Genomic DNA, 24,641 nt, shown 5'->3' with positions numbered 1-24,641 from the left:
TCCGAGAAATAAAAAGAGAAACACAAGGCTGTGAAATATGGTTTCACGGAAGATGAGGATTAACATAAACGTATTATGTTCTGAGGTATCATCTCATCGGCTAATAATAAATTGAAGTATGTGATTGTGTTCCGACATGCAAAATGTTTGACAATTGCAACAGTTGTGATTAATTGAAAACAAAACTCTTTACTTTCTTTATCATGCACATTCTACTAGATTAACAGTGTGCACGTAAAATCGTTAGGTTTAAGCTATCATTACAGATTTCATCTCCTTACATGCAACGATGTGTAATTTTAAATGTATCTTGATGGTTCAATATATTTCAGATGAGCTTATGAATAATGCATCAAGTTAGGATGCAATTGAAATAAAGAGACTAAAGTGACTTAGAGGCACCTTGAAGAGACTTTTCGAAGTCCTCCAGCTGACAAATAAAACCCTGATTGGGACGTGCTTCTGGTCGTATACTCCTTACATGTTGCAGAGCTTCAGAAAGGCTCATTCCACGAGTCCTCATCAGATATGCAACAACTATAGTCACACTGCAAGGTGTAACATTATTAGCAGCAATTTTCATCAGTTCATCGTCATAAGAAAATAAAAATAACAAAACAACAAATATACCAAGATTTTTTTTAAGAAGTTCAGATTTGGGCATTAAAATGCAAGCAAGAGTTTCATGCAGAACTGAAGTTACGGAAGGAGATAATTAACCACTCTTGAAATTCAAGCTACATCCTTAATTCTATATTTTAAGTATGTTAACAAACTTAAGCTTTAACTTATTTCTTAGATGTTTAAAAATTTGACAGCATTTGAAAATCGAAGCAAGAAATAATGATTTGATAGTCAACAACCTCGAAGCAAGAAAAATAATGATTTGATTCAACTCATGCCACACGAACCTTTATTATTATTTAAAATTTTCAATACATGCAAGTGGAAGAATCCATACAAAAACAGATTCCAGAAAAAGAAAATAAATGAACAATGAAGCAGAGAAAACAACAAAAGGATACCAATAATACTCAAGGCTACAACAGATTTACAGTTTTCTATATGAAAACCATTTCACATTTAGCACAACAGTCGAAAACTTAAATCCAACACATCATCACACATATGATAATTATACTTGTTCAAAACTTTGTTACAATAGGTTTCAAGAAATACTGTAATATAACAAGATATGTAAAGATATTTTACAAGGAAAATGAACACTGGTGGCGTGCCCCGTGCAATCTTTGTAACAAAATTGTAAGGCAAACAGATGTTTACCAGACTTTTCATGTAAAACTTGTTACTTAGACTCATGTGCGAGCGATTTTCTATGTTATCACCACTATATGAAAAGGAGTGAACCCTGGAGCAACCTTAAAGTAAGATTGCCGCTTGTGACCTAGTGATGGCAGGCTCAAATCCCAGAAATAGTTTCCCATTCGTGGGATTTAAGGCCGTGTCTATCCTCTCCACCGCCCTTCCAAAGACCTCACTGGGTAAGAGCCTTGTGCATTGGGGGCCACCTTTTATATCAGTGGGTATCGGAGCCAGCATCCGAAGGCCAATGAATAATGAAATACACGTTGGGTCTATTAGAGATAGTTTTACATAGTTAAACAGTTAAAATAACTGTTGCTGCTGTTACTGTAAGTATGTTTTCTGTCAGAGGAAGTGTCCTCCTCTTTTCTTGATTACTTAGCTCTATATAGCTAAGTCCTTGTACTTTTCAATGGTTCAGTTGATCAATCAAAACACGAGAGATGTTATTCAGTTTACTCTGTTCCTACAAGAGTCTAGTTTTTTTTTCTCGTGAAACAGTGTTCCACATAATTTAAACCAGAAAATGCACGAAATTATCAAGAACAGGAAGTGATCGCACGTAAACAAGGGAGAAAGGAATAGAAGCTACCTCCTTGATCTTCCAGCGAAACAGTGAACCAAAACACCTCCACCGAGTCTTTTGGCTTCATCAATAAAATCAAAACACTCATTGAAGTATTGTCTTAAGTCTTCATCGTCTTTGTCAACAACTGCCTCAATTTTCCCACAAAATCATATATTTAGTATGGACACGGTACTAGATAGTAACCTTATATACTTTGACAGCAACAGCATACAAAACTTTGAAGAGCCAAAGCATGCACTTTCAGAATAGCAAACAAACACAATTGTTATCCTAAAGCGCACAGGGTAATCCCATTCATTGTGTTTCAATTATAAGTCGTGAAACACCTTTCAATGGCAACAAATCCCAATCAGAATAACCCTACATCAATTTTAAAATCCGCTCATCGATCACCAGTCACAAACATTTATAGATCGATGTGAAATGCAAAGCAAAGTTTGATTCAAAGAAAATTAGCATACCATGTATAATTTTATAGACAAAATCATCAGGATGTGCAGGTGGTATTCTACCAGCCACAGTCAAAATGTGAGTAATATTATGGTCTTTCAAAGAAGCTTTGTTAACTGCAGTGCCAATCGAACCCAAATACAGACCCTGCATCCATAACACACAGCAATAACAGAATAACAGCCTTTAACACAAACAGAATGCATTCAAAAGAAGTCCTAATGAAATTAGAATTGTACCTCATCTATTTTGAAAGGACTTTTGTCCTTTTTGTAGGCTTGAAATAAATGCCAAACCCGTGCGATAACTTCTATTTGCCCATTCATGCATTTGTCAAATTGTTCTATAGCCGCTGAGGTGCTCATTCTCGATCCCCTTTAAAACAATAAACATCAATTCAATATTAACATGAATCGTTGGTAGTCAATAAATAAGAAATGAAAATCGAACACGGAACACAAACTGATTGCAAAATATTCTGGTAAAAAAGGTTACGATTAGAGCAGATGGATGTGAATGCGATATAGTGTTTTGCGAGGAAGGAGAAGAACTTACCAACAAAGCGTGCAAATTGATTGCTGTGAAATATTTGTAACAAACTTATTGCTTTCTTCCCTTTTTCTTCGTCATCAAAATCCTTCTAATAAAGTAATACTTTATTTATTTATCTATTTATTTTTAACTCCACTTCTACCTCCTATTTGTAGTTTATTATTCCTCCTCCTACCAGTGAGAGATAGGTATAGAACTATAGTGATATAATAATATGAAATTAAGATCACGAATTTTGAACCGGAGTTTGTTCTATTACAAAATATTTTATAAGCTACAATAAAATTAATCTTAATTTATTAAATCTAACATAAAATTTCCCAAATTTGTTCTAACTTCACGAATGGAGCTTTTAGTAACAAACAAATGTTTAACTTATCATATATTCATAATCACTTTTAAAAGAAAAAAAATTCCTAACTTAAAACACTGTAAAAACTTTTTCACAAAATTTTCCTATATTTATTTTTTTAGAATTTATATACCGACTAGTTTTAGCCCTAATTTATAAAATATCTTATTTAAAGACCACGTGAATGAATTGTACAACAAAATGGTTATTTTTAGGGTTAAATATGTTTTTCGTTTCTGTGAAGTATAACTGATTTTTGGTTTTAATCTCTACTCAAAACTTTGATGGCATTTAGTCCTCATTGTATTGAAACATGTAATATTAGTCCTTAAAAATGGACGACGTCAAGTTTTTGTTGATCTGGCAAACGGCGAGGTCAGGTCCTTTGCTAGCTTCTGTCTTAAGTATCTGTCACGTTGCATTTTTAATTAATGGAATGAGATTAAGTAATTGGCACGTGTGTGGATGATTGAAATCAGATTACGAATTATAGCGTTTTTCGTGAACCATGGCGGTCCTTTTGTTTTGTTTGGAGAAGAGGTGTTGTTTGCATCACCGTGATGGATCCTTTTGTTTTGTTTGGTTCTTTTTTCTTTTCGGGTAAACTTACGCTGCTTTTCGATTTGGGGAAGGCAAGAGAAGGTTGCTTGGGTGACCCAGCAGAAGCAGCCACAAGTTCAGAACAGAGTACGTGATTTGTGTGATATTGGGTATGACTATGAAGCCATGAACTGCATATGCGCCTTGCCTCATTCTGTATGGCACCGTCCTCTTCAAGCGAAGCCCCAGAATCAGCAGGTTTCGCATTTTGGATCAGGGTCACGACCCGGTTTACAAGCTAGATCTGGCGCTGTTAACAAAAAGGGTTGCGCTGGAACAAGGGTTTTCCCTTCATCAGAACACCCAAACCCTAAATCCCCAATACTTATATTCACACGCAGAACACCAAAACAATATGTATCATCTTACCTCCTCAACAAGACAAACTCTAACCTTCAACTGAGATTACGAAGAAGAACCCAGCTTTGCCCCAACAGAGATGATGAAGAAGCTTCGAACTTTGCCCCCAAGTGAGATGATGAAGAAGAGCTCTAATTCGTAATCTGATTTCAATCACCCACACACGTGCCAATCACTTAATCTCATTCCATTAATTAAAAATGCAACGTGGCAGATAAAGATAAAAGCTGGCAAAGGACCTGGCCTAGCCGTTTGCCAGATCAACAAAAACTTGACGCTGTCCATTTTTAAGGACTAATAATACATGTTTCAATATAATGAGGACTAAATGCCATCAAAGTTTTGAGTACGGACTAAAATCAAAAATCAGTTATACTTCAGTGACGAAAAACATATTTAACCCTTATTTTTATAACCTTAAAAATATTTATTTTACATAATTATTTAAAAAATATCATTCATAAATATATTTTAAGTATTTATTTTTTAATACATAATTGAATTGTTATATTAATTAATTTTATTATTTATTTTCTTTAAAATACATTTTTATATAGAGAGAGGAGAGAGACGAGCTTAGATGAACCAGAGCCACAAATTCTCAAATAAAAAAAGTCGATAACAAACAGGACAGAGAAACTATTTAGCCCGTGAAAGAAGTTAAAAAAAATATATTTTACTGTTAAAAAAAGGATAGGTGACAAATTATTTTTTCAGTGAAACTCCAGATATGATTGATATTTTGAAAATCGTGTCAATCAAATATTTTAATAATTATTTAATTTTTACAATCTATTAAATATTTAAAAAGTCGTATTTTTAATAAATTTTTATTATTTTTATTATTTTATTGATTAGGTGATATATTTTAATTGAATTACGTGATTGTTATTTTTGTTATCATTTTATATAATTTTCATGTAATTTTTTAATTTTATATAATTACATTCTTAGAAAAAATATTTTAAGTTTCCAGAATTAGAAAATGACTTTTTTTTCACTTTCTTTTTAGTTTAAGAATTAAAATAGTAAATTTAAAATTTGAGAGACTGAAACAATCATTTAATAAAATAAAATTTGACAATTGCAGAGATTTAAAAGGTATTTTAGAAAAATATATATACATTTATTTTTGTATAGTATTTGACCAAAAATGGTTTGAACGAAAAGCTAAAACATAATTTTAAAAATTATGAGAAGTAGAAAAATGAATTTTAAATTTAAATTGAAAAGTAAAATTATCTAAGCTGTAAAGTACTAGAAGCACATTTGTTTATAAAAAAACTTGTAAAAGAATGACAGGTAGCATTGTTTTACACACTATAAAAACACGTGTATTGACGTGTATATCACGCATTACATGTTTACACTTACACACCCTTGCCCACTTGCTAATTATTTAATGGTTTAATTGCTTCCTTTGTCCCCAGTTTGGTTGAATTGTGTCAAATTCATCCTCATTTTTAAAAAAGTTTCATTGTCGTCCTCACGTGGTGTAAAAGTTTCATTGTCGTCCTCACATGGTGTAAAAGTGTCAATTGAATCCAAACATAGAAAAAATTTGTGTCAAAGTAGTCATTTTTCCTATATCTCTGTGTCTTCCTTTCATACAATCAAGTACAGATATTCATTTTACCTTATCCAATTTATGGCTTTTCATAGCTCCAGAGAAGTGACATATGAAAGGAAGACACAGAGATATAGGAAAAATGACTACTTTGACACAAATTTTTTCTATGTTTGGATTCAATTGACACTTTTATACCACGTGAGGACGACAATGAAACTTTTTTAAAAATGAGGATGAATTTGACACAATTCAACCAAACTGGGGACAAAGGAAGCAATTAAACCTTATTTAATATATATTTTTATAAATCAAACAATCTTGGCTTTTATATTTTATATTGAATTCAATAATTATTTTTTTCTAAATCTCTGGATCTTATTACATTACAAACTTCGGACATGCGCCACCAGTTAAAATGACGAGGGAAATCAATGAAGAAATAAAGAAGAAAAATAAGGAAAAATTCAATACTTAAAAACAATCACCAACAGAATTTGATTAATCTAGATAAAACTAAATATAATTAAATTAAAAAATTAAACTAATTTAATTTATTTGGTTTGGATTCTTGAATTCAAAATAATAAATTCTTCCAATAAGTTACTTTTATAGACTGGTGGTCAAATTAAAAAGTCAAGATGGAGTATTGAAAGAATAACTAGTTGGCAATAAAAAATATGTTGAAGTTTGTGTTGTAAGCTATGGTACTATATTTTCGTTGTAAGCTAAAGACTGGGAATAAAAGTTCATATCCAGAGACAACAACTTTGAATGGTTTAGAATTTAATAATTCATGAGTAATAAACATGTGAATCTAAGGATTTTTTAAAGTTTCGCAATTAAATATATTATATGTTGATAATATAGTCAGATGTAAAGAAAATTGATTAATAATGAAGAGTAGATCTTACAGCATTTTGGATGAGGTATATGAAAAGGAGACCCCAAAGGAGTTACTGAGAGATATTTCAGAATGGCTACTTCGTGTGACATACTCCATTTCTTCATCTTCTCAATAGCTCTGCTTTCACTGCTGTCTTCATCTTCGTCGTTGGCAGTGAATGCACCATCTAAACCCCATGCCTTCATCCTGCCCATCGAGAAAGACCCAAAAACCCTTCAGTACTCAACTTCCGTGGAGATGGGCACTCCTCCGTTCACACTAGATCTAGTCATTGACATAAGAGAACGTTTCTTATGGTTCGAGTGTGGCAGCGACTACAACTCCTCAACCTACCACCCTGTCCGATGTGGGACCAAGAAATGCATCCAAGCCAAAGGCACCGATTGCATCACATGCATCAACCACCCTCTCAAAACGGGATGCACTAACAACACCTGCGGGGTTCAACCATTCAACCCCTTCGCCGGCTTCTACGTCAGTGGCGATGTCGGACAAGACACCCTCTCCTCCGCGCACTCCACAACCCGTGCGAGAGCACCCTCCAATTTACACGTCCCGGCCTTCATCTCTTCCTGCGTCTACCCGGATAAGTTTGGGGTCGAGGGCTTTCTCCTGGGCCTGGCCCGCGGCAAGAAAGGAGTATTGGGCCTTGCAAACACTGCTATTTCATTACCAGCCCAACTCGCAACCAAATACAAATACCACCTTCAACGCAAGTTTGCGCTCTGTTTACCTTCCACTTCAAAATTTAACAAACTCGGGGATCTCTTTGTCGGTGGCGGCCCTTACTATTTGCCACCTCACGATGCTTCCAAGTTTCTAACTTACACTCCCCTCGTTACCAACCCCCATAGCACAGGCCCGATCTTTGACGACGATCCTTCCGCGGAGTACTTCATTGACGTTAAGTCAATCAAAGTTGACGGGAAAACTGTGAACGTTAACAGCTCTCTGTTGTCTATTGACAAACAGGGAAACGGGGGCACAAAACTGAGCACCGTTATTCCTTACAGCAGGTTGCACAGTTCAATCTACCGGCCTCTGGTGGATGGTTTCGTGAAGAAAGCGGCTCTTAGGAAAATGAAGAGAGTGGCTTCGGTGGCGCCGTTTGGGGCGTGCTTCAGTTCGAGAACGGTTGGGAATGTGCCAGCAATAGCTCTGGTCCTTGGAGGTGGGGTTGAGTGGAGAATCTATGGGGCAAATTCTATGGTGAAGGTTAACAAAAAGGTGCAATGCCTTGGGTTTGTGGATGCAGGTTTGGAGCCTGGAAGTCCCATAGCAACCTCCATTGTTATCGGTGGGTATCAGATGGAGGACAATCTTTTGGAGTTTGATCTTGCTTCTTCAAGATTTGGTTTTAGCTCCTCCCTTTTACTCCACAATGCTACCTGTTCCCATTTCAGACTCCTTTGATATTTCCCTTCAACGTTTCCTTAATTTCGTGATCAATAAATTTCATTTTCCCTTGTAATCGTATTTATCACGTCCTGTATTTTTAGTCAAAGTCATTCACATTCTCGGTTTCGGTCTCTTCTATATCTCGTTAACTTCTCGGTTTCGGTCTCTTCTATATCTCGTTAACTATGTCGAAATTCAATAACAAATATTTTAAAACTTAATTTTTCAACAATTTCTCACTTGAAAGCGTAGAGATAGATTTCCCATTATTACAAATCTCAAACACTCGTGTATGGATATTACGTGAAATAGATCGTTACGCATATCTCTTTCTTTTTCCTCTAATTATTTACTATTTATATATTTATATTGAGATTTCAAACATCTTTTAGGCCTATCTGATTTTTTCTTAAATGTGTTAAACCTACTATACATGAGACAAAAATATATGTGTTACTACCGAGGGTGGACAACCGACCGGGAAAATTTGGACACTACCGATCAGGCGTTCCAAACCTGGTATATCCGATCGGATCTCGTAAGCACAACGTATCCGATCGGGCAGTTGTGTAAAACTGCGGGCTGAAGACAGCAGTTGAATGCTCATGAATGTGTGGTTAATGAGGTAACGGTCCTTGTCGAGCATTTAAAGTGTGCATTAAAAACCATTAAGAGGTAAATTAACGGGGAATAATCTCTGAAATTATATAAATAGTAGTCAAAGGAGAAGGTAAACTCTCTGTTCTTTTGATAATTATAGACTTGCGAGAGCCCATTCTGACTTGATCGTCGGAGTGTTTGCTGTAGGTCAACCCATTTACACTGATACCGAGCGCAGAGGAGGCAAGAGAAGGAAGACCGATCGGAGGAGGAGGAGTGTTTCCGGACGGAGGTAGCAGGAGTTTTCCCCGGTCCCATTCAGCAGAAATAATATGTTTTTAGGATATTGGTTGATCAAATCAACAAACTCATTAAAAAAAGAAAAAGTATTGTTATTCATATATTTATAGAGATTTTTTATTCAAATTTTCAGTTCGGAAACTATAGAAATTAATCATTTAACTATCATTTAATTTATCTCCAAATAAAACGAGTCATATAGTAACATTTTGAGAGATAATCATTTTATTATTGTTCTTATCTTTTGTAAAGTTTATATATATATATATATATATATATATATATATATATTAAAAACTTCATTATATTATAAATCTTATTATAAAAATACGTTATTATGGTTTTTGGTTAACTTAAATATTAAAGTATATAATGCAGATTAAGCTTTATTCCATACTTAAATGACTAAACGTAATCTCTTTGGAGTTCAGAGCTCAGTGCAAAACATTTACCTATATAACAACTTCTCCAGAAATGGCTGGAAAGAACAATTTAAATTCAATTTGTTTTAAATGTTTATTTACCTCATTAAAATATAATGTGACCAGGTTAACACGTAAGCTTGAGTCGCGTGTGTTATTTTATCAACATACGTAGAAGAGTGTAAAAAGGAATTGCTATTACAATATGCCAATTGATGTGAGATGAACTTAGTTTTTTAGCCTTCATCCAATAAACACATCATTGTGAATAAGAAGATACAGAGAACATTATATAAATCCATGATGTTCCTTAAAATGAAAATTAAAGCTAAAGGATAAAGGAGATGAGCAGGAGCAAATAAATTAGAGGAGGTCAGGGACACTTGTAATTTCGATGCAAAGCACTTCCATTTTTATTTGTATAAAAGTTATTGTTTAATACAATTTGTAAGAATATGATTAATTTTTGTTTTAGTCTTTATTTTAAATTTTTATATTCAATTTTTGAAATTCATGGAATTGGTCGCTAATAAATAACATTAAAGTGTCACATCACCACTTCGTTTTAAGCCACATCCAATCTTGCCATGTTTATAATTAATTAATTATTAATTATTAATTGTAAACAGTGGATAATTACAAATTGTTTAAAACGTGTTAAAACTTAAGTTCATTTGTTTAATTCAAACTCTCAAATGATTTTACTTGAACTTGCTAGTTTCATAGGTTTCAAATCGAAAAAATAATCATCATTTCAAACTCATTTCAACAAAAATGATTCATGAGTTACTAAAGCCATAAAGAGAGGAAGCAAAAGAATAAAAAAGAGTTTTCTTCAATTTTTCAAGGTTAGATCAAGTTTGAAATATAAACTAAAATAAAAATCATTTGATACTTAAAAACCTTAAAACATAATTAACTCGTAACAATAAAATTATTTTATTAATTAATTAATTAATTATATAAGGTATTATGATTAATATAAAACAATATAAAAGTTAATTTGTTTAAAAAGTATTTACTGCGAAAATTCAATACTAATGAAACTTGAAACTTAATACCGTATTAGACTAAAATCTTAAAACAATCCGTTTAGAAAAAATATTCATAGACACCAAAAAGGTAATCAACACTTAATATATAGAGAGAGAAAAAATAATAAGTTTATAAGTTATATAATGTGATAAGAAAAGAGAGATAGAAATAAATAAAAAACAAGGGTATAGTAGGTATAGACAAAAAGAAAGAGTCTATGTATTATTTGTCATAAATTTATAAGTCTTCTTTCCATGATTTACTTAACTTTTTTTATATTCACTCAATATAATATCAAATTATTCAATTAAATAAAATTAAACTTTAGAATTTAGTTGAAAAATATAAAAATAACTAGTAATCATTAAATTAATCTATTTTTTTAATAAAAACTCATTTAAAAACACTTAAATTTATATATACGTGTTAAAATAATTTTTAGAATTTATGCATTAAAATTTTTACTTAAATATTGAAATTATTTTTTTTAAAAGATTTTAATTTTAATAAATATTATCATTTTAATAATTTTTAAAAAATATTAAAAATATAATTGTAAAGTCACACTTGTAATTTTTTAATTTTAATATTTGAAATACAGATTTTAAACAAAGGAAAATACAATTTTTTAAGTTATTTCAAATAAACATTTAAAAAAAATATTATACATTTAAAATGTTTTTTTAATTTAAATTAAAAATAAATTAATTTGAATATTTAAAACTAAATTAATTTTAAGTATAAATTCTAATAAGTTATCTATTTGTATATAAGTTATAATTATGTTTAATTATTAATTTTATGTAATTCACTCGTTCTCTTTATTTGCACAATATTTTCCTATATGATCAGACAATTCACCCAACAGTTTCTGAAGTGAAGGATCTATTGATTTATACACGAAACTTTGCAACCTTGTGTTTTCTATAATTAATCAACAAATTAGATATTTTACAGTAATTAAGTTCCGTTGAAAATAAATAACAATAAAAAGATATATAGAAACTAACCTGAATATTTATTTATCATCATTCCTTTGAATAATTAAGTAGATATTTTATGATAATTAACCTTTTTGGTTATCTATTTTTTTAGAATTATATATACGAAAAATATATATCTTTTTCATCGATGAGGAGTAATTGTGGAAGAAGGAAAGAGGAGAGAATACGTTTGGGACGCGGCTGCTTGTAAATAGAAAAGTTTTAGACGTTAACTTCTAATGCGTTTGTATGGATCATATTCACCCAAACACACTCACTTTTCTTTAAGTATGGCAAATATCGAATAACGGACAGGGATTTCTCATCAAGCACAAGCCTCATATAAAACTCACGTGCATATATAGGTAAATTTCTCCTATCATCTTTACTAAATTATTTTAAATATTTATCATTAGATTAACATAATTAAATTGTTTGATAAAATAAGTAAGATAGCAATTAATATATATACATACATAATTAGTCTTTTAAAAACACTAGTTTGCAAATTATTGCAACTATTTTTTAGGGTTTTTGTTTCCTGTATAAACTAAATACATTATATATAGAGTTGTGAAAACGGGTAACTCGGCTCGACCAGATCCGGTCCACCACAGGTTGGTCACTTAGTGAATCAACTTAATCCCGCTCACTTATTAGCAAGCTGAAAAAATTCAAACTCAGTCCGACCCACAACGGGTTGGTTTAGTACTCACTTAATTATAATTTTTTTTAAAACAAAAAAATTATAATTTTTTTAAAATTCAAATTTAAATAAAATTCACTCTCTAAAATGATATTAAACTCAAAAGACAATTCAAAATAAAAAAATATACTATACAATTCAAGCGTAATAAAAAAACAAGCACAAAAGCGAACAAATAAGTTTTGAATATTGATAATTTTTGTATCACTTATCCATTTATAATATTAGAGTATTGAATAGATAAATCTAAAATATTTTTCTCTCTTAAAACATTTTTTTTATCCTCATCTACAATATAATAAAAAAAATAGTATCTCATACTATTGAAAAACAAAATAATAAATAATTATATTAAATTAGGTGGATTGATGAGCCAACCCGACTCACCATGGGTTTAACCCGGGTGAGCCGAGTTCTAAGTAAGTTGAATTGAAAACTAACCTGCATAAAAAAATATATTTTTTTTCCAAACCCAACCCAGTTCAAACCCGTAGTGGTTCGAGTTGACTTGTAAGTTACAATCCATCTTAAGAACACTAATGATATACATATATATTTAGTAAGTCTGAAGTATCGAATAAAAAAAAAGTTATTTGTTAATTTATGTAAACTTATATTTTCTTTCCAGAAAAAAAAATTATATAGAGAGATTAAAATTGAGTGTCACAAAATATATAAAGTTTTTTTTTTCAAATTATAATCAATCAATTAATATTATAAAATAAAAAGTTTAAAAATCTGAATTTTAATAAATTTATTTAAAATATTCACTTCGGTTAGGTATTTTTCATAATAACTTAAGTTAGAATATTTTATAATCTTTGGAATATCTCAAGTAAGAAAATCAAACTAATACAAATATGTTTAACAAAGAAGAATAGTACAATCGAAGTAAACTTTCAATAAATTCAAAATAAAATTTTATACATCTAATTATAACACAAGGTAAAAATGTTCATTATTAAAAAATATTTGAAGAGAATTTTCAAGTCATTGTTACGTGAATTTTCTTTTGTTTTACCCACAAAAAAATTATGCTCAACATTTCACACAAGGCCTTTTACTTACATAATTTGAATTTCTTTTAGGTATAAAATTAATGCATGACAAGTAAATTTATTATTGTTGAATAAATATAAAACTAGATATTAAGGTTCTACTAGTATACACTAGTGAAAAAACACCGTATAACGTCGAACTACAAAATAGCCCAGTTAAAAATGACCGGTGACATTTTTGTAAATAAATGCAATTATTAAACGTCGTTTATAATTGTAATTAGACGTTAAAAGGTCAGTGAATTCAATAAAAAATTGAGCGGGAGATTGAAAATTCGTTCATTTTATCTTAGCGCGCGAGACCCTTCTCTTCTCAAACTTTTCTCGAACGAAGTTTGACGACCATCACAGGTAATCTTTCTTTCATTTGATACAAATGCATGTTAATTAACTACTTTATGTATGATTTTTCTTTGTTTTAACCGATTATTTTCGTGTTCTTGTCCTTCATATATGCATTATGCTTTCTCTCTCACGGTGACGACACTTTATTCGGATGAACCCACCTTCTGAAGATTAGTTTTCGTTTTCGTTTTCAATAACTTATTTGTTGAACTTGTTTTTTTTTTACTTGTTTATGGTTGTTGTTTGGTTGAACTTGTTTGTCGTTGTTGTTTGGTTGAACTTGTTTGTTGTTGGTTATTGTTGTTTGTTGTTGATCAAAGTTCATGCTTTATAAAATACCAAAAACTTAAAATTTGTTGTTTTTCTACTTTTCGTAGAGTTGTTAAAAAGGATTACAAATAATTAAAAAAAAAATTGATTAACATCTTTGACAAAATTTGACGTTAAGTTAACGTCGAATATTGACAAAATTCGAAAAATTCGACGTTAATTTAACTTCTTCTGATATAACGTCGTTCGCGAATTCGCCGTTAAAAGTCCAAAATATTCAACGTTGTACGCGATTTTTTACTAGCGATAAATTTAAACTATATAAAATTCGAGATAAAAAGTTTGTATATTTATAAAACAAAAACAATCAAATAAACATTTATGAGTTTGATTCGATTTTGAATATTGTGTATTGAATGAGTGTTGTATATTAAATAAATTTTTTTGACAAAATTAAAGAATAGTTGGTAAAGAGATAAATCATACTTAAAACAAGTTAAAATATGAAGAAGATTGAAGTGTATAGACATTAAAAATAAATAAATAACTTGAAATTTTTAATTTTCGATTCATCGTCAATTTCAATACTCTTGAATATAACTTATTAATATTGTCTTAAATGATCCGGTCTATATTCTAAATTTAACATCTCTAACCTAAAATATCATACACCTTTTTCATATGAATTATTTTACTACTAGAGATCAATTGAGTTACATAAATATCTATTTTTGTTTTAATATAGAAATTTCTTTTATTATGATAATTTTAATGTATCAAATTAGATATATTTCCAGAAATTTCTCTTCGTAGTTCGTTAAGTAATATTTTGTAATAACAAAATTATCACAGTCCTTTAATAAATCATGGAACTTGTTTAATTTATCAACAAACATAAAATACTCTAAATTTCTTTAAACATAAAAATTTAATTCTATTAAATAATCTAGAAAAAAACACGTCTACCAGTATATTTTTAAATTTGTATCCTCGTTATCATTATGTAGATTTTTTCATGTAGATATTTTGTCAAAGAATCATCTTAACCCTCCATGATAAATTGTTGAAAAGTTGGGTACCCTCGTAAACTTGTAATAATTTTTGTCTTGCACATGCTCCCTCAAACAATTATTTTAGTCTCTTTGCAATAATTTGGAATTGTAATTGTTATATAATTAATATAAATAATCAGTAGTTAATTATCAAATAAATAACAAAAATACATGTTGTATATGATTTTTAAATATGAATCACAGAGTTACTATAGCACACTCATCCTTCAATTTTCTTTAAACAACATAAGCATCTTCTAAAAATATTTTTCAAAAAAAAAGTGACATTTTAAACAAAATAAGCACGCACTAAATTTTATATTTGTAACATTCTAGATTTTTACAAATGTTACAGAAATCTTCCATGTTTTAAAAGATTATATTATATACACATTCTCTTGAATTTACTCAATATGATATTTACCAATTGAGAAATAGTCGGATTGTGAACATAAGCACGTGAGCTAATTTTTTTTATACAGACATATGTTTAAAAATTTTGATGGTTACAGTTTATTTTTGAGAGTAAATTGAATTTCAAGAATTGTAAAAATATGTTTGTTTAGAGTAATACTGGGTGGCAGAAACATACTAATAACTCACAATTGAAATTAAAAAATAAAAATAAAAGAAAATTACTGTAATACTGTTATAAGATAAAAAAGAAAAAGAAATCCTATGAGACTTGTGGTTTTTATTTATTTATTGTATGCAATGTTGATGCAGCTTACGCAAGCACCAATAATGGCAGGTGTTTCCAAACAAAATAGTAATAACTTTACTCTAAGGGAGAGGCCCACCACAAAAAAAGAAAGGTGACGTGTCCACGCCCACACAGACGAGATAGAAGATAAGGACACAGCCACAACAATGTTTAACCAAACCATAATTCATTCTCTTTCTTCTCTTCTTCTTCTTCCATGGCCTCTTCTTCTTCAATGGCTTCTCTTCTTCCCATCATCATCATCTCCTTCCTCTTCCTCTTTTCACTCTCCAACGCTCACTCCCCAGTTTCCTTCACAATCCCTGTCACAAAAGACGCTGCTACCCACCAATACCTAACAACCCTCTCCTACGGCACTCCTCTTGTTCCCACCAAACTGGTCCTTGATTTGGGAGGTTCTTTCCTCTGGCTCCACTGTGCCTCCCGAAACACCCCTTCGTCTTCTTCCCTCACCACCCCTCACCGCTCCCTCCAATGCTTCGCAGCCAAAACCCACAAATCCCCCAACTCCTTTCTCTCCGGCCCCGTCGACCAGCACCACTACCAACCTTGCCAAGTCTTTCCGGAGAACAGCATCACCGGAACCATCGCCACCGAAGGAGAACTCGTGGAGGACCTCATCGCCCTTCAATCTGCGGAATCCAAAACCATCCACGAGCACCAGAGTCGCTTCACGTGTTCCCCTAACTCCCTCTTGCATGGCCTCGCCAAGGGTGCCAGAGGCATGGTTGGCCTCGCTAGGTCCCGCAGTTCGCTTCCCTCCCAGGTTTTCGACAACTTCAGCACGCAGCGAAAACTCACTCTCTGCCTCTCCTCCTCCAAAGGTGTTCTTCTCTTGGGGAACGTCGCTTACGAATCCGAGATTCTCAAGTCTCTAACCTTCACACCCCTCGTCACCGGTTTCCCCTCCCTCGACTACTTCATCAACGTCAGCTCCGTCAAAATCAACGGGAAAAGGTTGTCCTTGGACGCCTCAGAGTTCAACGAGCAAGAGGGTGGTGGTGGAGGGGCTCTGACTCTTATAAGCTCAATTGTGCCCTACACCACCATGCAGAGTTCCATTTACAACTCTTTCAAGGAAGCTTTTTTGGACGCTGCCCTGTCCATGAACATGACCAGAGTGGCCTCCGTGGCACCCTTTGAGCTCTGTTTCGGTTCCTCGCAAGTGGGGTCTTCTGTGCCGGTCATTGAACTGGTTCTGCAGAGTGAGATGGTGAAGTGGAGCGTACATGGGAGGAACTCCATGGTGAGAGTGAGCGATGAGGTGTCGTGTTTAGGGTTCTTGGATGGAGGTGTGAACCCGAGAAATTCCATTGTGATCGGAGGGTATCAATTGGAAGATGTGATAGTGCAGTTTGACTTGGCCACTTCCATGGTGGGATTTAGTTCTTCACTTCTCACCAAAAATACCAAGTGTTCCGATTTTAAGTTCGGTAGTTCCATTCCTGCAGAATCCATCTGAAGATTAACCATCTTCTACATCTAGCTCTAGTAGTACTAAGGACTAAGTCCTTCTGTTTGATTTATGTTTCTGAACTGAAGCTTCTAAATTACCAAGTTTTCTTGTCTAATTAAGTTTCTGAAGCTTCTCAATTTTGTAAGAACTTGATTTTTGGATAGTTTTTTCCTTTTTCTTTGTTATCCTGCACTATTGGTTGTATTATTTAAAAGATGGTGGTGAGAGATATTATGATCTTATGATTTGATGGCACTTTTGCGCCACTGTATTTTTGACATTGGAATGGGAATATTGGTTAATATCGTGTGCTTAAAGAATTTTGTTAAATTGCAAAATGGAGGAAAATATAGTGATTGGATTCGTATTCTACCCCTTTGATAAAAAGGGCATCTCTGATTATGGAATTTGGACACTTACGAAAGGATATCATGAATCCATTGTGTAGGGCAAAGAGAAGAAGATGTGGTTCACATAAATTCAATTCTTTTCTTTTCTTCTTTGTTACAAAAAGCATGAAGTTACACGATTGGCTGAGAAACAAAGTTGCAACAATGATGACGCATTGGGCCAGTGAAGTGGAAGAAATTATTAATATCATGAATGCTGCCACATTTCATATAATGGTTCTTTACCACCTTCCATCCTCCAGTCAATTCTCTCTGCAGTCACTTCTGCACAATCTGGATACTTTATTGTTACACTGATAGTTCTCTACTGAGGAACTAGTTTCTTCAGTTTAATAAAAAGAAAATACAAAAATTTCAGTTGATGAAAAATGAAGTGGAACTTTTACTAAACAAAATAAATGTTTAATTACACGAAGTCCTTTCAGAGAAAGTGTCTTAATTTGGCTTTATTTTTAATTGTTTTAATTTTGCTTCTAAATTCGTTAATATGCATCAATCAATTTTTTTTATACTGTTTAAATCGTTAATAGTAATTGTTTAGGCATGATTTCGTGATAATTTATGTACATGTAACATCAGGATTTTGTGATTTGAAAATTTGGACTGATAAGAAAATTAAAAACGGATTTAGAATAAGGGCTTTCTATGGGATTATGTGCAAAGTGAATGTAAAAAATCAAGTTTTTATTAACAACGAAGTGCAAGTTTTTATTAACCACGAACTGAGTTGGATTGCTGGTGGAAGGTGCATATGTCTTCAGTATATATTAATGTGTGTAGATTTTGAATTTTTGTCACTTTTATGCTATTCCCATGATTGTTGGGTTTAGGGTTAGTATTTTTTTAATGTATTTTGTCTTTCAATGTTATGTTTTTTTTTGTAATTTTTATGTAATGTGATTCAGTCACTATTGTTTATAGAATTAGTTGACAATGGTGATCCACCATTACGTGAGAGTGTTAAAGTTGTGATCTCCATTTAAAATCGATCTTTTGGTGTATTTATGGTATATGTTTTATATTCTTTGGACATTTTCATATTTTATATGGTTATATATATATATATATATATATATATATATATATATATATATATATATATATATATATATATATATATATATATATATATATATATATATATATATATATATTACTTGAGATGTATATTTCGAAGTGGTGTTTTATCATGGTGAAAATTTTATAAATAATGGATCACTCAAATATATGAAAAAAGTATTATTTTGTCATGTGATTCGGATAAATGGAATTACTTTGAGATTTTGTCAATTTTGAGAAGATGAATTATGTTAATGTTAAAGAGATGTAGTATTCAATAGGTTAAAGTTCTATGTTAAGGAAAATTGAAATGGTTGTATGATAACAAAGGTTCATGTGGTGAATATTGTCATACTCAATGTTCAAGTTTACTTATATATTGTATAACTTCAAATAATAAATATGTTCAAATATTTTTCTCTAGGAGTGATAGCAATAAAAATAGTTGTACATATGATATTAGGAAAGATGATGAATGTGAACTTGAAGTTGATATGAAAGAGGAAGGGAGGATGAAAATGAGAAAAAAGGTTAATTAAACCTAAAATAAAATTAAATTCACTTATACATTTTTTATTTATAAAATACATTAATTGGTCTAATTAATTAACATCCTAAAAATTTATATCAATATTAAATTGATATCAATAATGTAAATAGCATTATTCCAAGGACATTATGTATTTGGAGTATAACATTTTAAATAATTGTTGTTATGTGGAAACTTTAATATAACAAATTAATATTTTTAAAATTTGTAGGTCATATTATAATTAAAATTGTTCACAAGTAAACGTTTTGTAAATTGAAAGATAACCTTTAACTTCAAAGAATAATTGAGGTAACAGACAAAAACCACGAGCCTTTATTAGTATACAAAGATGTACAGTACGACGTAAAAGACAGACAATGAGTGATAGATAACTCCTGTGCTTTTAACGTTGTAGAACACGATTTAAACATGGGAGCACGTTACGTTTCGAAGTAAAAGAGAGGAGCTAAAGCTTAATCTTGACGAAGCCTCATCAATCACCAAAAGATTGTTCTCTAACTATGCCCCCCAATAACAATAGATGTTTCAACAGAAGACAGTTTTGCTTTCATCCCTCCATTTACAAATGCAAGACACGCAACATTTTTGCCTGCCATCACCATGGAATTGGCTCCATGAATACTCCACTCCACTCCCCCAGCTAGCACCAGGTCAATGACTGGCACAACCAGACCAGTGACAGAATTCTCAATGGTGCTTGAATCGAAGCATGCATCAAACGGTGCCTCTGATGCCACTCTCTTCATTCTCCTTCCTGCTGCCTTCTTCACAAAATCTTGCACAAAAGGTTTGTAGAGAGAACTATGCAATTCAGTCCATGGAGTCACAGTGCTGATTTTCGTACCCCCATTTCCATTCTTGTCAATGGACAGCAGAGAAGGGTTTAAGTTGACAACATGGCCATCGATCTTTATTGATCTCACATCAATGAAGTATTCGATAGAGGGAGCACCGTCTATAGACACAGCAGTAGTGGCAACGGGGTTGACAACAAGGGCGGTGTTTTGGAGAAACTTGGATTCAAGTTGAGAATGGCCACCAGCAGCAGCTCCAATGAAGATCTTACGAAATCCTTTCAAGTTATTTGAAGAAGGGAAGCAGAGAGAGAAGATGGGAGGAAGCTTATTAGCCAAAACAAGTTGTGATGGAAATGAAAGTTTTGACCGTGAAAAGCCTACGATCCCTATGGTTCTTTTGGGTAAACCTTGCAAAGCACGGCCAGAGATGTCAACATCCAGATCAACGCAGCCAGCAAGAAAGCCAGGTACGTATGTGGGAGGCAAGGATATCACGTCCTCGACCATTGAATTGCTGGTTCTGAATTGACCTAATGGGTTGCTCATTGTCATAACACAATCGTTGATTGCACAACCTGGTTTATAAGGGCCAATGCAGCCAGTGGCAATGCATGAAGCGTTTTAGGGGCATTTCTTTGACTCACAGACAACTATACACTTGGAGGAAGAGTTGTAGCGTTTTGTGCTGCAGTCGTGCTAGAGGTTCTCTCCGCCAAGATCAATGGCGAGATCTGTGTTGTGTTGGGGAGTTCCTAGGCCAATTGTGGTGTAGAACACATTGGTTTCTGGGTCTTTCTTAATTGGCAAGATGAGGGGTTTTGCTTTGGATGTCGATTCAAGGGGTAAGGGTAGACAGGAAACTGAGAGAAGGGTTACCGAGAGGAGGATGAAATGAATGACTGCAGGAGGAGAAGATGGAGCCATTGTGAACATTAGCTAAAGGGATTGCTCTGCGCCGTTCAAAATGTGGACTTGGTTTTAATAGCAAAGCACTTCCAATGTGTAGGTATAATCTTAATGACCATACTTTTTTGTCAAAATGGGTAGATGTGCGAACTAAAGATCTCTGGATATGAAATTAAAATCCCAACAACCTACCCCGCCATGTCTCATCAAATATAAACGATCCCTCCCATTGGCTATGGCTGACATGCTATAAAGGGTGTTTCTTCCAGCGCCACATCAATTTTTTGAGTATTTTCGTTTATTTTGAAATGAACTTCTTCTACATTTGCAGGGTGTAGAAAGTTTAGGCTGTTATAAAAGAGACTACGCAGCACTGTCATTACTAACCCAGTTAAAGAACAGGGCCTTCGGGGACAGGCCATGACGATCCAAACCCTGGCCAGCATCTACTGTTGGGAGCTATGATGATTTCGTTAAAAACCTCTACAATAGAGCAGAGCCAATATAGATCGTCAATAACGTGAGTAGAAAAACAAATAAAGAACTTGAGAGAAAACGTTCTACTCTAAGAAAAGCTGTAAAATGCAGAATGTAAGAGTGTCTAAATATGTAGTGTCACGTTTCTAATACCTCTATTACAGTCCTTATATAGCTAACTACCTAAGTAACTAATCAACTACCAAGATACTGTCTATAGCAGGTCAGCTTAGTGCCAAGAACAAGTTAGCTTCCCGTGCAATCAGTCCTCACAGTATGCTTCTGCTTCAGTTTTTCCAGGTAACAATTCAGCCAGCTTCTTAAATTTGCCTCTTAGAGTTCTTTGACCGCTTGTCCAGGTAAGCTTGACAGCTAAGCACAATACAAATAGACAGTTTTGACTTCAGTTATCCAGCGTGGCAGCAGGCTTGCAAGCCTTCACAGCAGCTGCACTTTCTCCAATTCTGCCAATCATCTCATCCAGCTCATATTGAAGCCAATTGCTCTCTCAAGTGCACTGCACAACTCAAAACAGCACCAAATCACTACCATGAACTTGCACATCAAAGTTTATTAACAAAATATTCTACATATTGTCTAGAATTAAAGCTACAAATAACAAGACTAAACTGAAAGTAACGTAAGCTCTACTACTACTTAAACTATACTACTTAAACTATACTGCTAAAATAGAATGAGGACTTTAAACTACTCTTAAAACAGAAAATGGATCCTAAAAACAGCTCTAAAACTTTTTAAAACAGTAAGAGAAAACTAAAATCAAGGATAACTAAAGCAGCAGGTAATATAAAAACGCACATAAAAACTAGAATCAACTAGGAATCAACAAAATATGATTAGTAAACTAAAAAGGAAAAACAACTATCTAAGCAAATTTGAAATGCTAAGAGAAATCTAAAAACAAATCGAAACACTAAAAACAGTAAAGAATACAACATTTCACTATGAGTTGCTCATTGTCATAACAAAATCGTTGATTGCACAACCTGGTTTATAAGTGTCAATGCAGCCAGTGGCAATGGATGAAGCGTTTTTGGGGCATTTCTTTGACTCAAACAACTTTACGGTTGGAGGAAGAATTATAGCATTTTGTGCTGCAGTCGTGCCAGAGGTTCTCTCCTCCAAGATCAATGGCTAGATCCGTGTTGTTTTGGGGAGTTCCTAGGCCAATTGTGGTGTAAAACATATGGCTGACATGCTATAAAGGGTGTTTTTTCCAGCGTTCTATCAATTTTTTGAGTATTTTCAGTTATTTTGAAATGAACTTCTTTTAAATGTAAAAGATGCATTCCAAGATGAATGAATACATTTGCGGGATGTAGAAAGTTTAGCCTGCTATAAAAGAGTACACAACACTATGTCATTACTAACCCAGTTAAAGTAGTGGCCTTCGGGGACAGGCCCTGACGATCTAAACCATGTTCGGCATTCTAAACGTTGATCTTTTCTTTGTAAACCATATTGTATAAAGAAACCGTTGGCTTTAGTCCTGAATTTATCATCTTTTCTAAGAGAAGCTCTGCTTCCTTCCACTTTCCATCATTGCAAAGAAGCCCTATGGTTGAGCAAAAACTGGCCACATTAGGGACCATTCCATTGTGAACCATTTCCTTGAGTAGCCTAAAAGCCCTGTAAGAGCTTCCTTCTTTGCAGTAACCATGAATCATCGTGTTATATATAACATTGTTTGGTTCGAAATGCAGCTCCCCCAATGATTTGAATAGTTTTGAGGCTTCTTTCATGTTACCAGTTTTACATAACCCATGTATTAAGACACTGTATGTGTGTACGTCTGGAACCAAACCAGACTTCTCCATTAAAGCATGCATTTTGCGTGCTTTTTCCATATGATTTAGTCTTGCAAAAGCATCAATCAGAATCGTATATGTCACTTTGGAAGGAGCAAAACATCTCTCTTCCATTTCCTTGACCAAGCTAAGAGCTCCAGTTAAATTCTCAACCTTACAATACCCTGCAATCAGAGTATTATAGGTTACTAAAGTTGGTGAAAGTCCAGTTGACTTCAATTGACTGAATAATCTAACAGCAGTGTCTATTTTTCCAACACCACAAAAACCGTTGATCAGTATATTGTATGTAACAATGTTAGGACTGAGGCCAACTTTGCTCAATCGATGAACTAACTTTATTGCTTCACCGAACTTCTTCCCTCGACACAGCCCACCTATTAAAATGTTATATGTCATAACCCCACACATAACACCTTTCTCACGCATTTCACCAAACACCTTAAAAGCTTTATCCACCATCCCACCATTACAATATTCTCCAATCACACAGCTGTAGGAATAAACATTTGGCACTATTCCACTTTGCTTCATATTCTCATACATTTGAAACCCTTCCCTTTGAAGTCCTTGTTTGAAAAACCCGTTCATTAAGACACTATAAGTATGTTGATTAGCAACTACACCCAACCTATCCATCTTGCAAAACAACTTCTTCGCCAGCATGACATCTCCATTCTTGCAGCACCCATCAATCAACGTAGTGTATATAACAACATTAGGAGACAAACCAAACTCCTCCAACATGGTCACAAGCCGAAACCCTTTCGTTAAGTCACCAACCTCACAACAACCCTTGATCATAATCCCAAATGTGTAGACATCCATAACAACTTTAATCTTGAATTGGTTAAAAACCCACCAAGCTTTATCGAAACAGTTTGACCTAATGATCGAGCACAGAAGATTGTTGAAGGTGTTTGATGTAGGAAGATGACCCTTGTGAATCATCTGGTGTAGAAAAGTGAGGGCCTGATCAGGGGAGTGAGAATGAACATAAGCATTGACAATTGTTTCATAGAGAGGAGCATAAGTTGAAGAAGAGGAGAAATGGGCTTGTGTTAGTTGAGGTATGAAGGAGGAGGGAGAGAATGTGTAGAAGGGGATTCGACCAGAGATTAGACGCAAGATAAGAGATTGAGCTTGGGGTAGCATGTCATGGGATAGGAGATGGTTTAAGATGAAAGCGATAGAGTGAGGAGTGTGATGAAGGCCCTCATAGGTTGAGGAATTGAACAACAAAAGTGCTTTTGGTGGAGGCACTTTCACCATTTTTTGGATCACTATCAGAGTTTTTTCATGAGACATCTTTCTCCAACCCTTCCTACATCTCAAAACATCACTGAACTAAGCTTGTTCCGATAATTTTATTCTAGAATGCTTTTTCCAAAATATATTTTATATGTTTTGAACAACTCATTTCAAAATCCTATTTTAGAATTATTTTTCCAGAAATTATGTTCTGAAAATCCAATTTTAAAATACATGTTTAAAAAATTATTGAGAGCTTATTCTATAAGACTTTCATAACAAGTAATCTAAAACACGGGTCATTTTAAAA

General features: G+C 33.1%; 5 protein-coding genes across 9 annotated transcripts; 2 read left to right on the top strand and 3 right to left on the bottom strand.

The window, feature by feature from the left end:
* Positions 1 to 169: 169 nt before the first annotated feature.
* LOC108333457 (dual specificity protein phosphatase 1) lies at positions 170 to 6,832 on the bottom strand. Of its 4 annotated transcripts, none has more exons than XM_052869927.1 (5): positions 6,708 to 6,832; positions 2,602 to 2,737; positions 2,374 to 2,509; positions 1,916 to 2,036; positions 170 to 548 (listed from the first exon to the last, which is right to left on the bottom strand). In XM_052869927.1, exons 1-5 carry the CDS (start codon positions 6,794 to 6,796, stop codon positions 383 to 385), a joined length of 648 nt encoding a protein of 215 aa, XP_052725887.1. In that variant the 5' UTR covers positions 6,797 to 6,832; the 3' UTR covers positions 170 to 382. The 4 variants fall into 4 exon arrangements, with proteins under 4 accessions (XP_052725887.1, XP_017424399.1, XP_017424407.1 ...); XM_017568910.2 differs by lacking the exon at positions 6,708 to 6,832 and adding an exon at positions 2,918 to 3,072; XM_017568918.2 differs by lacking the exon at positions 6,708 to 6,832 and adding an exon at positions 2,858 to 2,929.
* On the top strand, positions 6,770 to 8,230 carry LOC108334428 (probable aspartic proteinase GIP2). Its single transcript, XM_017570270.2, has one exon. The coding sequence runs from the start codon at positions 6,770 to 6,772 to the stop codon at positions 8,111 to 8,113; it is 1,344 nt and encodes a 447-aa protein (XP_017425759.1). The 3' UTR covers positions 8,114 to 8,230.
* Positions 8,231 to 15,751: 7,521 nt separating this feature from the next.
* On the top strand, positions 15,752 to 17,304 carry LOC108330809 (probable aspartic proteinase GIP2). Its single transcript, XM_017565373.2, has one exon. The coding sequence runs from the start codon at positions 15,790 to 15,792 to the stop codon at positions 17,053 to 17,055; it is 1,266 nt and encodes a 421-aa protein (XP_017420862.1). The 5' UTR covers positions 15,752 to 15,789; the 3' UTR covers positions 17,056 to 17,304.
* Positions 17,305 to 19,382: 2,078 nt separating this feature from the next.
* On the bottom strand, positions 19,383 to 21,127 carry LOC108334853 (probable aspartic proteinase GIP2). The gene has a single exon (XM_052872009.1). It carries the CDS (start codon positions 20,418 to 20,420, stop codon positions 19,566 to 19,568), a length of 855 nt encoding a protein of 284 aa, XP_052727969.1. The 5' UTR covers positions 20,421 to 21,127; the 3' UTR covers positions 19,383 to 19,565.
* Positions 21,128 to 21,283: 156 nt separating this feature from the next.
* Positions 21,284 to 24,426, bottom strand: LOC128193308 (pentatricopeptide repeat-containing protein At4g11690-like). 2 transcript variants are annotated; one of them, XM_017570674.2, is made up of 2 exons: positions 22,644 to 24,426; positions 21,284 to 21,768 (listed from the first exon to the last, which is right to left on the bottom strand). In XM_017570674.2, the coding sequence occupies exon 1, from the start codon at positions 24,386 to 24,388 to the stop codon at positions 22,703 to 22,705; it is 1,686 nt and encodes a 561-aa protein (XP_017426163.2). In that variant the 5' UTR covers positions 24,389 to 24,426; the 3' UTR covers positions 21,284 to 21,768; positions 22,644 to 22,702. The 2 variants fall into 2 exon arrangements, with proteins under 2 accessions (XP_017426163.2, XP_052727968.1); XM_052872008.1 differs by lacking the exon at positions 21,284 to 21,768 and adding an exon at positions 22,051 to 22,496.
* Between the last annotated feature and the right edge of the window lie 215 nt (positions 24,427 to 24,641).

Source organism: Vigna angularis, chromosome 1, assembly GCF_016808095.1.
Source record: "Vigna angularis cultivar LongXiaoDou No.4 chromosome 1, ASM1680809v1, whole genome shotgun sequence".
Classification (NCBI taxonomy): domain Eukaryota; kingdom Viridiplantae; phylum Streptophyta; class Magnoliopsida; order Fabales; family Fabaceae; genus Vigna; species Vigna angularis.
Note: the sequence above shows the minus strand (reverse complement) of the source record. Positions and strands in the feature narration are given on the sequence as shown.

Coding starts and splice junctions, on each gene's coding strand:
- LOC108334428 (XM_017570270.2), top strand. CDS start 6,770: ATGGCTACTTCGTGTGACATACTCCATTTCTTCATCTTCTCAATAGCT.
- LOC108333457 (XM_052869927.1), bottom strand. CDS start 6,796: ATGGAGTATGTCACACGAAGTAGCCATTCTGAAATATCTCTCAGTAAC. Junction 2,510..2,601: donor GTCCTTTCAAAATAGATGAG/GTACAATTCTAA, acceptor TTATGGATGCAG/GGTCTGTATTTGGGTTCGAT. Junction 2,037..2,373: donor TGTCTATAAAATTATACATG/GTATGCTAATTT, acceptor AAATTGAGGCAG/TTGTTGACAAAGACGATGAA.
- LOC108330809 (XM_017565373.2), top strand. CDS start 15,790: ATGGCCTCTTCTTCTTCAATGGCTTCTCTTCTTCCCATCATCATCATC.
- LOC108334853 (XM_052872009.1), bottom strand. CDS start 20,420: ATGACAATGAGCAACCCATTAGGTCAATTCAGAACCAGCAATTCAATG.
- LOC128193308 (XM_017570674.2), bottom strand. CDS start 24,388: ATGTCTCATGAAAAAACTCTGATAGTGATCCAAAAAATGGTGAAAGTG.